Source organism: Patiria miniata, unplaced genomic scaffold, assembly GCF_015706575.1.
Source record: "Patiria miniata isolate m_02_andy unplaced genomic scaffold, ASM1570657v1 HiC_scaffold_7, whole genome shotgun sequence".
Taxonomy (NCBI): domain Eukaryota; kingdom Metazoa; phylum Echinodermata; class Asteroidea; order Valvatida; family Asterinidae; genus Patiria; species Patiria miniata.
This window is the reverse complement of record NW_024037074.1, coordinates 39,602,305-39,616,393: the sequence shown is the minus strand read 5'-3', so window position 1 is coordinate 39,616,393 and position 14,089 is coordinate 39,602,305. Positions and strand designations below refer to the sequence as shown.

Genomic DNA, 14,089 nt, shown 5'->3' with positions numbered 1-14,089 from the left:
GCATTTTTTTCACTTGGATTTTCTGGCATCTTTGAACACCAAACTTTAAACATGTCAGTGTAACAATATTTGCTGTAAAATACTAGCCCCCAAATCCATCCATTTCTTAAAATTACAACAAAAGCAAATGTTGTATATTACCTTCAAGGGTGTTTTTTGTTCTAATGTATTTAAATGAGGTCATGACTCCAGGTAGGTCGGATCTAGGGGCCATTGTCCCCTAAAAAAAATTATTTGTTTTAATAGTAAACATCTTTATGAATAATCAAACTTGAATAATCAAGTTTAGATGGCAACACAGCGAAAGCAGCTTCCTTGAGATTACCTTTGTCTTTGATTCCTCAGGCCCGGCCGTGGAGGACCTCGAGGAGCAAGAGGAAGTCGAGGATGAAGATGGATCGGAGCCAGAAGATGATCAGGCAGAGATAGATGAGACTCGATCCTCCAGCGATGAGGATGTTGCCTATCCAGACACTGCCATCCAACTTCATCATGTACAGGGCGCTAAGTAAGTCTACCTAACTTCTCTCAGGCTGGGGACTAGACTCGTGTCTAAATATGGGCCATCACAAGTCAATAGAGCGAGCAAGTAGACCTCAAAAACCTATTTAGGAGAACACAGAACATCATAGCACCATGTATAGGAACTAGAACTTGTGTAACGTCCTATATTTTGCATTTGTTTTGTGTCCTGACTAGGCTTGTCCAGTCAAGGGCAATAATTGGGTTCTGTGAAGGAAATTACAAATTACACATATTGAAAATGTTGCAAATTGATGACTATTATCAAACGAAAAATGTTCACCTCAAGTCATCTACCGTTAAATCGATCACGCATATAACTGTTGGGTAAATTCTAACACAGGAGTCTGTGACTATACTAGTCAGTGTTGGGTATTGAGACATTCACATGAAAAGTTAACGTGAACTGGTGAGACTTGCACGCTCCATTCATAAGTCCAGTCACAAATAACAGGGGATGAACAATGACAAAAGAGTGCCTTTGTGACAGTTCATTTGAATATAGCTTTTGAGTTGACTTGGAACTGGATGACTTGTGATTGACTTGTGATTGACTTGTGATTGACTTGGGATTGACTTGGGATTGACTTGTGACTGACTTGGGATTGACTTGGGATTGACTTAGGATTGACTTGGGATTGACTTGGGATTGACTTGTGACTGACTTGGGATTGACTTGGGATTGACTTGGGATTGACTTGGGATTGACTTGTGATTGACTTGTGATTGACTTGTGATTGACTTGGGATTGACTTGGGATTGACTTGGGATTGACTTGGGATTGACTTGGGATTGACTTGGGATTGACTTGGGATTGACTTGGGATTGACTTGGGATTGACTTGGGATTGACTTGGGATTGACTTGGGATTGACTTGGGATGGACTTGGGATGGACTTGGGATGGACTTGGGATGGACTTGGGATGGACTTGGGATGGACTTGGGGTTGACTTGGGATTGACTTGGGGTTGACTTGGGATGGACTTGGGATTGACTTGGGATTGACTTGTGATTGACTTGTGATGGACTTGTGATGGACTTGTGATTGACTTGTGATTGACTTGTGATTGACTTGGGATCCTTCACAAGAACCTTGAGTACAACACTGCAGTAAATATAAGCATTGAGTAATCTCTAACCATTGGTATATCTGATTTCAGATTGGAGCCTGAGAGGTCGCGGGGGTCAAGTGTTCTTAGCACTGGAAGCTACCATTCAAATGAAGGGGAAACTGAAATGAAAATTTACCTTGGTGACGACCAGCCGATACTAATTGCTGCTAACAAACAGAGCGACAAACAGGTAAGCTTAGTGATTAAAGTTTCTTATAATTTCGCCGCCAGGTATAAGAAAAAATCTCATGCATTGTCTTTACAGAGAATAATTTGTTGAATTGTTCAGTCATTTAAATATTTCAAAAGATAGGTTCATTATTAAGTTTTGCCTTTCACTATTGTGTTTTCATAAGCACTCTATACTCAGTGTAGTCTTGGTGCCAGACTTTCTTATAGGATAGTTCAGGATAGACGGTACAGCCTTTGTACCGCGCAGCGTCATTCACTTCCCATTCACGAACCTGACTCAGTCGACGAACCGCATGCAAAGAACGTCTTGGGAATTTTGCTTTGCAACAGGGCGTGACCTCATATGCAAAATAGCAGCACATGCGCATTGGCGGAAACAAAACAGCTGTTCCAAAAACCATTAGTCAGGCGACGTACCGTACACGTGCAATTGAGGCACTAGGCCAAACTGACTGCGGTCAACATTTTCATCCAACGACACTAACAGACTCGCTTGCAAGCTGCGGTATGTACGGAAACCAGACATGCTTACGTCACGTACGCATGCAAATGCACTCACACTTACGCTTACAAATTGAGGTCCTCAGAATTTAGTATATATTGTAAAACTACAAGATGCAATCAAATGTCAGTTGTCAGTTTTCATCAATGCTCTTGTATGCTTAGCTTACAAGAGGAATTTACAGGAATAGATAACAGGCCAGTATGTATTTTTTTTTTACTTGGAACTGTGCTGATGTTATGGTGTTACTACTACTGACAGTCCCAAGCCAAAGTGCAGCAAGAATTAGTATAAATTTATACTCAGGAAGTTGTTCAGCTCATGTAATCGCGCTGTGTGGATATTTCATTTTCAGATGCCAAAACAGTACCTCTCAGCCAAGCAGAAAAGGTGGGTTGCCAATTTGTAATTTTTTAGTAATTTTTATGTCAAGAATTGAGCAATTTGGGTGACAGTGAGTTTCTGGTTGACCTTCTGAGCTGCGAAACTAAATCATTGTAATTTCCCATTTGTAGATCAAGCATCCAAAACCAAAAATTGCTACAATTGTAACTGTCGTATCTGCAGTTATTTCGGACAAAGATTGTATCCATTCAATCGCAAGTCAGTGAAAATTCAAATCCCATATCAGGTCACAAACAACTTTTAAAATGACTTTTGATTTGCGATGATGATTGGCAATTAAATAGCAAATCATTTATGATAACATTTGATCGAATAGCGATTGACAATTTTGTAATGATGATTTGTGATCGTATAGTGATTGAGTTATGACGATTATTGATTTGTTATAAATTTATTACAACTCGTATTTCAGGCAACTGAAGAAACAGAAAAGGAGACCAAACGCAGACACAAACGACGACGAAGAAGAAATTGACAGAAAAGAAGAACCAGAAAATGAAGAAGTCATTTCAGAGGATGCCGTGAGAACGTCTGGCCTAGATACAAAAGAGGAATATGAGGAGAAGGAAGAGACAGAAGAGCAAGAAGAGGATAAGGAGAAAGAGGTCAGGCCTCCCATGAGCTCAAGCATGTCAGGATCACATGGCTTGCAATCAGGGGCATAACTATGGGGGGTGCAGGGGGCACTAGCCCCACGCAAGACCATTGCCTCGCTTCAGGGACATTTCTGTCAAAGCCTAGAGTTGCTAACAAAGGTTAAAATTTCAAACTACAGTGGAACGCCGCTATAACGAACATCGTTGGATCCACAGAATGTGTTCGTAATAACAATCGTTCAGTATAGCGATTTTGAGCCGACGGTACCCTCTTTTGACCAATAGTGAACTGGCATTTCTCACGAGTGGTTTTCCCTTCTATTCCTTGGGGAAATAATAGCCATCTATCACTCTTCAACATTCAAACGTGGTGTAACTATGGGTCATTTGATGTTCGGAAATTAAAAGTGGCCCAAATAGTGTTTAATATGTGCATCTGGTAGATTTTTTTGTTAATCTGTTGACTTTTTACAACAACAATGTTGGGTACGTTTGTACATTAAAACCGGGAGCCAAGGATGATGTTCGGTATAGCCGAATGTTTGGTATAGCGGTGTTCGGCATAACGGCGTTCCACTGTATTTCCTTCGTTGAAAAGTTGAAGTTTTCCCTGAACGCTGTTTTTTCCCTCTCTCTTTCTCTCTTTCTCGTATATTTTGACAGGCTATGGGAGCACAACCTCAACAGATAAAGCGTGGTCAGAAGGTGAGTGGCTTACTTTTTTTGGGGGGGGGGGGGGTTTCTTGGGAGGCTTATCTTATGGAACTCTACTGCCTACAACTATCCATAAACAGGGGATATCCACATCTTTATATTGCACTTGGCATCCTAATTGAGGATACCTCTAACAATATTAATTTGGGACACCTCTAACAGTATTAAAAAGTCACAGTAAGTGGTATGTGTGTGGGGATTTAAGGGTTCATTCTTCACGCCAGTGAAGATGGGAAGTAATTTTGATGTCTAAAAGTTTTCTTGAAATGTGTTTCACTTTGTGAAAATCCCCATGCAAATACTTAAACTAATGTTACAAATACTTATCACATTCACGCCGAGTATGAAGCAGCCATTTGATAGGTCTTAAGGTGATTGTAAATGTATTTCAACAGAACATAAACAATTCTGGCTATATCTTTTTCAATCAGAAATTCGACTGCTATCTCCAGGGTTTGCAGCATAGCTAATGCAATAATAGGCACATGATCCCTGGCTACATGGCATATACGGGTATATGGCTTATGACTAGCACACCTCGAACAAAGACAATGACAAAATCGGGAACGGCTAACATAGGGCTGGATAGCTCAGTTGGTAGAGCACCGGAACGGCAATCAGGAGGTTGCAGAATCAAAGCCCTCTCTAGTCTTTCGACCATTTCTTTGTTCAACATCAAAATTATTATAATGCACCTAGTCAGCTTCCATTTGTGGTTTACTTGAAAAAAAGACTTGGTACAGAAATGGGGTGCTGTGGTCCAATGGTTACGGTGTTCGACTCGTGTGCCGTGGTACATGGGTTCGAATCCTGACCCTGGGAACATGGTGCTTGTGCTCGTGAGCAAGGCACTTTACCATCATTGCTTCATCCTTCGGATGGGACGTAAAGCCATAGGTCCCGTGTGTTGTGTAATGCACGTTAAAGAACCCAGTAACACTTGTCGCTAAGAGAAGGAATTTGCCCCGGTGTTTCTGGCAGTGGCAGCTAGCAAAAAAGGTTGCTTCATAATGGGTCTCATATGTTCATATACTTCATTTACCTGTCTTTGGTTGCATTCTCCCCCAGTGCTTTGTATCCTCTGGCAAAAGGCGCCATATAAATACAGTTATTATTATTATTATTGCAGAATACTTTTATCTTATGTGTACACAGAATTTCATTTATTCATACTTGCATGTTCTCTTTCTCAGAACAAACTGAAGAAAATCAAACAGAAGTACAAGGATCAAGATGAGGAGGAGAGACGTCTGAAGATGGAGATCCTTGCTGTGAGTTGTCAGACCCAGAGGGACGGCACTCTGAGGCACTGTGGTCTCAGTACTCTAACCATGTCCGCTATTGCTGGGAACTAAAATAGACCCATTAAAGGTTCCTTTGAATGTAATTTTTAAAATGCAATCTTTGAAAATGTCCCATTTAACCTTATATCAATGATCATTTTGCCATTTTCAAGGGCATTTTGGTGCCTTTTGGGTTTTTATGCTAATGCCAATTTCCATATTTATGAGCAAAAGTGTGACGTAATTTCGGGCAGAAACCTAAATGTTACAGGTATTTCTGCATCAAAAGTTGCCAGGATTTTGAATGTCTTGCGAGTGGCATGTGATTTGACTCGCGATGGACTTGTGAATATGGTAGAGTTGTATGGTTTGATTTTTTAAGTATAAAAGTTGCCAACTGTATGCGTTTATGTTTGTTTTTTAGTCTGCCGGGGCACCCAAGGAGCTGAGAGGAAAGAAGGCTAAGCAGGCTCGCAAGCAACAACTCCTGGAAGAGAAGCACCAACAGATGAAACAGAAGCAGCAACAGAAGAGGAAAAACCAGGCCGGCAAGGCTCATGGAAGGGAGGACATGGGGGAAACAGAGGGCCAACTGGAGGAGAAAATGAAAGGGCTGGATGTGACTAGCGAACAAGGTAACACCCATTGAAGACTGGCGTTCTCTAGCCCCACTAAAGCAAATGATTCCAAAGGATTTGAATAAAGTTCATGTCTGACGATTACAGTCAACAACTCTAGATTCTAGTCAACATAAAATAAGTACATACAGTTCGCTTGTCTCAGTGTTGTAGTCGACACCTACAAGACCATCACAGACCAACACAAGACCGCCAGTCTCAATTCAAGTCACAAGCTATTCAAATGAACTGCAACAAAGGCATTGCTTTGTCATTGTTCGTGCCCTGTTACTTGTGGCTGGTCTTGGGGCTGGTCTTGTGATGGTCTAGACTACAACACTGGCCTGTCTGAAACCAAAAAGTTGACCCGAGTTGCTCCTAATACTCTTTGTTTCAGCACGAATCTGGAATTCCAGTCTGAAACGATTGGTGCAGAATTTTTATTTGAATACAATTTAAAAATAATATTTGCATTCATTTTTCCGCCTTCTTTTACAATGGCTTTTAACTATGGGCTCCAATGTACAAATACCCCATTGAGAGAGGGAGTTTTGGGGAGCGACTAATGGGAGAGACATTGGAATGCACAGCTGATGACATCTGACGCTCATGCGAAGATGCTATGGTTTTGTACGTACTCAAAATAAAATGAGTCATGTGTACTTCGTGCTATAGACGCACAAACCAGTAGGTGCACATGATGCTTCCCGTCCACGGGGCGTCAAAGGTGTCCAAAAACCCTCTCTCTTGTTTGCACACAGAGCCCATATGAAGGAACAGTAGATTCAAATTCAATATTGGGTTTTGCCCGTCAATGTCATATTTTCTTTATTGCCATAAAAAAAATGTGAGCTTTTAACCCATTAGCACCTGTGATACCTTTGATCACATTGTGTTTGTACCCTAATGAATCCATAAACCATACATTGCTTGGGGTGGTTTGGGGTGGTATCCGCTAAATAAGTGCGATGTCTTTTTAAATTAAACCACACCCACTACACACGGAGTAGCATTAAAAATCATTGGAACCATCGGAACCCGAAGTAATATAAAGTTGCGTGTTAAGCCAATGCACGCAAGTAATTATACAGTTGTGTTTTACTATACTCTCGAGGACAATGCTTTGTGCTTCCCTTTGTCCCAGTAGTGTAATACTCTCCCATAGACTAAGCACATAACTGTACGATCGAGGACCGTTTTGAACAAAAGACCCAACGCCCGAGGACTGATAGGATCTGTTGTTCTCCCTTTGTGTGTCGGTCCTCGGGGGTTATGTAGAACACGTACAGTGGTGTCTGCGCATGTATGGCGCAGTCTCTTACAAACCAAGTGAAGTGAGAAATTAATACATCTTTCAATAAACAGTTGACCCATTTGTGATGAAGGGATTGGGCTTTGGAAATAATACCATCTTTGATGCATTAACTTATTGAGAACAATTTGATCTGAAATTGATGGTTTAGGTGAAGACAGAGTGCTGCCGGTGGGCTTCAAGCATGCTTGGAAATCCAAGAAGGAAACGGTAGAAGAGGGTACAGGAGAGGTGAGTTTCAAACAAGATATTTTGTTGAAACTTTTCTTCTTTTTTAAGTAAGGGCATCTCGTTTTATTTCTGTGATGCTCATATTGTTTTTGCCTCTGACTTAGGATTGGTCGGTTGGAAATAAAATCTGAAGAAGAAAAAACTGCAGTTACACCCGTATGCTGGCTAAATTAAAAGATGTATTGTTTGTAGAGTTTGTCTATTGCAATGAGTTTATCATGAGTTGATATCACCGAATAAAATAATGAAACCATATTTTGCAACATGTAATTGACTTACTTATAAGATGAGATTTTGTTTGCGTCGAGGTGATGTAAATCAATATTAGGTTTTGCCCTTCACCGACGTGTAAACACTGTATAACTCAGTGTGTTACCTCCCGAGTGAAAGTTGGAAAAAATCACTCGGGTGGGATTCAAACCCATGAGTGGTAAGACATCTGCACTAGAAAGCAGGAGGTCATGGGTTCCATCATTTTAGCCCCCAATTTTTTTTTACCAACACACTTTCCATATTCCATCATACTGGCACATGCCACTCAAATGAAAGGCCTTCTGGCCCCTTTTATTCGATACCACATTAGTGGTTGTAATGCTTGTAGTTCTGAAAAGTTCATAGATTTTCACTTTTTCAGCTGTGTCCACCTTTGCGTGGAAATGCCCATTAACAACTTACTTTGTCTTGTGTTCCTGATGCAGGTTTCAGATGAAGACAAGGAGACGTCACTCCAAGATGAGCAGTCACAACTCATGAAGGTCAGAAACAAATCAGAGTTTGCTTTGTACATCTTAAAGATGTCCGTGCTCTTCAACGTATTTAACATTTTCTCCTAAAAAAAAGCTTCATCTTGTCAGTTTCATCTTAATGACAAAGAAAAAAAAAAAATTCTGTTTTGGGTATCTGCAACCCTCTGCAAAATAAGTCTTTTTGGGGGGTTGTTTACTCACAGATTCATCCTGTGAGTAGACTGGTTCCCATTTCCTCAAGTTTGATGGAGGTGGGAACTATTCTACCCTGAGATAACTAAATTATTATTGGGCGGCTAATAACTTTACATTAGCAAAGTATTTAGCAACGTATTCCAAGATGGGCTAGTTTCTTTTGTATAACCAACATACATATCCTTGTCATTTGATTGGTGGAACTCACATCACGTGATATTGTTATTACTCCCATTCACGCCGGGTCTCAAAAGAGTACTATCCGCCCATGGGGAATGGGAAATACTATTGAACAGTTGGGATCATTCTTGTTCCAAGACGCGGTATTTGTGTGCAAATGCATGCTGGTGTGCGCGTTCAGCGTTGGGTGTAGCGCGTATTGTTCCAAAGAGCCAGCGCTACAGAGTGGGGTTCAAACATTTTCGTGAAGGGGTGGTTTGGAAGAGAGAAATACATTTCCCATCAATTTTGTAGTGAAATAAAAGTTCAAATATATCAAATGACAAGGATCTATATGTCAGTTACATAAAACAAATAATTGAGTGGCTTAAAATTGTGAAATGGGAGGAATATTATCGGTCAGTAAAATCCGGACGTTTCCAGTTCACTCGGCTTCACCTCGTGAAATGGAAAAGTCCAGATTTTACCTTGCGATAATTTTCCTCCCATTTCACTCTAAGCCACTCAATATTTGTATATTGTTAGATGTCTCTTTCAAAAATGGATAAACTTTGTATCGCTAGAAACAGTAGCATTGTTTGGGTTTTTTTTAATCTGATTTTTTAGCGTGAAACTGAAAATAGCACAGACAGTACATCTTTAAGAAAGGACAGTGAGTCTATGCCTACGAATTTCCCAGGAAAGAAGAGCTTGTATTGAAATAATGCATGGGATGAAAAGTGACATCAGTGTCAATTTTAGCGTTGAATTTTTGGAAAGATTCCCATATCTGGCCATCAGTAATTTTTCCCTTAAATGACCTATCAGCCATCAGAAAGTGATAATATGTCCTAAAAAGTCAAAATTAGCAGTGCAAATTTTGAATTGTTACCGAGAAAACACTTACACATTTTCAGACCAGTCCCATAGGGTTTGTGCACAGGGTGACAAGTGAAGGCCAGATATGGGAATCTTTACAAAATTACTAATGGCCAGATATGGGAATCTTTCCGAATTTTTTGGTCATCTTTTAAGGTCCCCTTATCACTGTTTATTTTTGTTTTTCATCTTTCTAGGAAAGCTCCAACATTGTGGACTCGTTAACTGCCTGCCCTCATGCTGAGGATATGTTATTATTTGGTCTTCCAGTTTGTGCACCATACTCTGTTATGCACAACTACAAGTGAGTTTAGATAAGGGTCATTCTATAAACTTGGGGTGCACTTCTTCTTTTTGTGTTCCTGTCCCTGTTACATCTGACATCAATGATGTTATAATTCTGACGCACTCCTTAGTGCAGTCATCCTGCAAGAGTTATTATGAATAGTAAACAACCTACCAAACTAATAAATAATGCTCTGAGTTCATTCTTAATAAGGTCATTTTTTTAATGAATTACAAAGTACCAAGTATGAAAAAAATAGTTTGAAAGATTTTCTGTGTTGTTGTTTTTTTAATTGTGGAAATCAAAAACATAATTGAAGGTTTAAAGTGGAGCGGTAAAAGATTTGTAATGTGTGGTGTGATCATACAATTATCGTTTGGTTAACATGTTTTAAACGTTGTATTAAGTTCATATGAAAATTCTTCCCTTGTTATTTGAATTTCAGATTTAAGGTGAAGTTGACTCCAGGAACAGGAAAAAGAGGCAAAGGTGATTATCTAAACACTCCCCCCCCCCCCTCCCAAAAAAAAATCATGACTTGTATTTTTCTCACGACTATTTAATTCTAAGCTACTCCAAGGCTACTTCAGGGGATTTGTATACAGCTTTTGTGTGGTACATGTAGTTTCCACACACATGAAATTTAGACTATTTTGGTGTCTTATCTCTGTTCTTGTGGCGACAAAGTAAGTTTATTGTTTCTGGGGCTCTTTGTAGAAAGTGAAAGAAATATAGATTTTTATTTCACTTTTTGCGAGCATCGTTACTTTGGGACGTGATCTATTGCCACACAGCACGTATGCGTTTATGGCCTCTGAATAGATGAACAAAATTATCGACAATATCGGAGACATCATAGGTCTTGATAGCTCAGTTGGTTGAGCACCTATTCAATGGTCTGGTGGTTGCAGGTTCACTGTTCAACCTGATAATGCGAGGCGTTCTGGCAAAATGAGACACAACTGAGCAGAGGTTGAAATGAGGGTTTGCAGGTATTAGAAAAGAGAATAAAATCCTCCTTACAATGCTGTTTGTTGCACTTCAATCGGACATTCCGTTGACAAGTTATGGCTGTTTAAAGTTTGTACTTATCGACATGTCAAAAAGTAAAATCTGAGAAAAAGGTCTTTAAAGTTTCCAGTTTTGTAGTCGTAAAAATGAAAGATGCCAATTGCTTTTCCTTAAAACAATTTAATTCCACGATTTTTATACTATTTCTTTAAAATGTGTGTGGTAGACATATCAAAGGTTATAAATATCAATAAATCTGGAAATCGGGAAAAAAAATCACCTCTAATCAGTTTTTTGCATTTTTCTCCACTATGGCCTGTGCCCAGTTTCGTCTCATTTTGCCAGAACGCCTCACATATTTATTTCTTATGTAAATATCCGTACACTTTTTTTTTCTTGATGCAGAGAGTGGATTATCTGTTTGTCTTTTGTTTTTATGCCCATTTTTTATGATTTTGCATTCCAGCTGCCAAGACTGCTCTGAGCATGTTCCAGTTCTCCAAGGAGACAACCAATCGAGAGAAGGATCTCTTCAAGAGTGTCAAGGTAACCATGGCAACGATCAGAGACCTTTTTCTCATGTATTCATAATCTTTTAAAAACGTTTATGGTTTTTCTAGCTGTATATATAGGCAGACATTACTGCTAATAATTGAAACTGAAATATGACTTCTTTTTGATATTTTTGCCTATTCCATTTAAATTTATAGTTCTTCATTCTTTTTTAGATGAGGCCTTCTTTCCTTTTTTTAGATTTTCGAGAAAGAAAAACCTATACAGGAAACTCATTTATAAAGCCCCACGACAAAAATAAACATTGCAGCCATTATGACTAAGTCAACTGTGTTCAGAATGTTATGTCAATGTGGGGAGAATAAAGATTTGGATGATAAGGGTAACATTCCTTTGCAAAATGATTCACTTCTGCTGGGAACTGTTTTTAAAGCCTGGTAGGTTTATTTCCAATTACCCGGAAAAGTAACTTGTGATTTAATGACAAAAACCTTGCTCAAAGTAAAGATAGGAGTGGTACCAAATACCCTGTGAAATTACTCTTCCAGCAATTGTTTCATTTGGCAGAAAACTAACATTGAAGGTGGTTTCAAAATAGGGTACCTGCAGGCACACTGTTTTACGTGTGTTAGCAACAGAATCTAGTTAAGAAACCCCAAAATTTTGCATTTTTCAGTCGCGGATCCGGGGGGGGGGGTAAAAAAAAACAAAAAAAACAGCTCTGTGTGGAAAAATAATTTTGTTCATAGAAATTTCTAAAAAATAATGCAAACCCCCCCTCCCCCCCTACTCTGACGCACAAAAAAAGTTATACTACTATAATGTCCGCCTGATCAAAATACGGACAGAGGCAGCTTAGATAGGGGATATTGTACACCATTCTGTAATCTGTTGTTAAAAATCATCGAATTTGAACAGCGCCCCCTATTGAAATATGGTACCAGCCCCCAACCCCCCCCCTCCCCCCCAGTTTTTGATTTACCTGTCTACATTTCAGAATTATTTGCTGATGAAACCCCCCTTGCAAAAATTCCTGGATCCGCCCCTGACTTTCTCTGTTTTCTCCAAATAAATATTAGCCACTGAGCTAGAACTTCAACAAGTTAGTTGTTATGCACTCTCCTTAAGATTCCAAAATTTCAGGCAATTTTGTTTATTCAAATAAAAAAAGAAATGCACAGACATCAAGTGATCCTATGTACCTCTAACTTTTCAATTAAATTGAATTGTTCATTGAGTGCCAGTTTTGTTACATGTCTAAAAGTCAAAGTAAAGATGCGAGCAGTTATCATAATTTTTTACACTGAAGTTTCATCAAACTTTTTGTATATATTTACAGGATACTGATCTGTCAAGGAACTTACCGGGCAAAGTGAAGGTGTCTGCACCCAACCTACAGAAAACCAAGACAAAAGCCAAGAAGAAATGATGCAGTACACAAGAGGACTTAAAGTAGTGCCATATCTGGGGGGAGGGGGGGAGGGGGTCAGTGTCCGATCAATGATCGATGGTCAGCCGCTAAAATAACCAATAGCCGCGCTCCATGCACTCACATGTACTGTACGAAGTGCGAACTATGGGCGTACTTGGGGGGGGGGGGGGCAGCAAGGCAGAACACACAACCACAAAAAAAGGAGAAACCTAAAGGAACAAGAAAATGAATAAAGACAAAAGCGAATCATATTACTGTTAATTTAAAGAGGTTGTGGAATGCTCGAAGACATTTCCGTCATTTTTCGGGTATATGTAGCCTAAGGTGTGATGAAATAAAAACGACTATTGTGTCTGTCATGAAATGAGTACAAAAGGTACTTTTGAGAGCTCTTTTTCAGGTCCTGTTTCGACCCAAACATGCAATTTGTGTAAAAGTCGTCGTTGAGGGCGGCAAACAAAACATAGTAAATCGTGACGTAATAAACAGGACTCATCACACCTTGGGCTACATATACCCGAAAAAATGACGGAAATGTCTTCGAGCATTCCACAACCTCTTTAATGTATGTTTAACAACATGGGCTTGGAGTTTCCCCACGGCCGGTGATTTCTCCCTTCGCTTCTGGTGAGTGCTTTGCCCCCCTCCAAAAAAAAAACCTGGCAACACCCATGGCGCGAACAGCAACCACACGCAGCTAGGCTACAATATGCGATTCAGTTAGTGCTGAACGGACACCTTTAAATCTTTTTCAGGAAATTTTAATTGTTTTGTCGCTGGATTTATATCGAGTTATATTTGGTCTGGGAACTCCGACCTTGTTGGAGAACGTAGCCACACTTTGCAGCTCTCTGTCCATGTAACATATGCGACTACACGACCCAGTACTTAATAGTAATCTCGTCTTTATTCGCATACACAAGGTCGTTGCTAGAGTGCTATTGACAAAATCTTGTTTTGTGATCACAAGGTTGTGCATGGGTTTGTCACCGTTTTCTCGAGTTGTGTAATACCCACTGAGCTGAAACCTCAACACGTTAGGTTTTGAACATTCTTTCGATTTTGGGTGGTATTATTATCGGAAAAAAACAATGCATTAACTCCAAATGCCTCTAATATGTTCAATTCATTTTTAACATCCTACTCTCTACCTTATCATCTACTGCCCCTTTGGCTGTCTTGATTTTGCCATGTGTTGTACATTCTTTAAAACAAAAAAATATAAAAATTAGATATTCATGTTTATTAAACATCAACTAAACTCATCCAAAAAATCAGGAAAGCCAGTTTTATAGTGTACTCATCAATTGGACTTAACAGTAACTATTGAAAAAAATTATGGAAAAACATTGTATTTTTATGGAACCACAATTGAAACCGAC

General features: G+C 39.5%; 1 protein-coding gene across 1 annotated transcript in view; it reads left to right on the top strand.

Annotated features, from left to right (window-relative positions):
- The window catches only part of LOC119745387 (nuclear export mediator factor Nemf-like), a 55,936-nt gene extending 42,893 nt beyond the window's left edge, over positions 1-13,043 (top strand). Inside the window, exons 23-35 of the mRNA XM_038221707.1 lie at positions 346-508; positions 1,683-1,824; positions 2,684-2,718; positions 3,146-3,338; positions 3,993-4,034; positions 5,237-5,314; positions 5,751-5,961; positions 7,407-7,486; positions 8,185-8,241; positions 9,663-9,769; positions 10,197-10,240; positions 11,229-11,308; positions 12,615-13,043. Coding sequence (XP_038077635.1) covers positions 346-508; positions 1,683-1,824; positions 2,684-2,718; positions 3,146-3,338; positions 3,993-4,034; positions 5,237-5,314; positions 5,751-5,961; positions 7,407-7,486; positions 8,185-8,241; positions 9,663-9,769; positions 10,197-10,240; positions 11,229-11,308; positions 12,615-12,704 — 1,322 coding nt within the window. The 3' untranslated portion in view covers positions 12,705-13,043. The remainder of the gene's footprint in view (positions 1-345; positions 509-1,682; positions 1,825-2,683; positions 2,719-3,145; positions 3,339-3,992; positions 4,035-5,236; positions 5,315-5,750; positions 5,962-7,406; positions 7,487-8,184; positions 8,242-9,662; positions 9,770-10,196; positions 10,241-11,228; positions 11,309-12,614) is intronic.
- Positions 13,044-14,089: the final 1,046 nt, after the last annotated feature.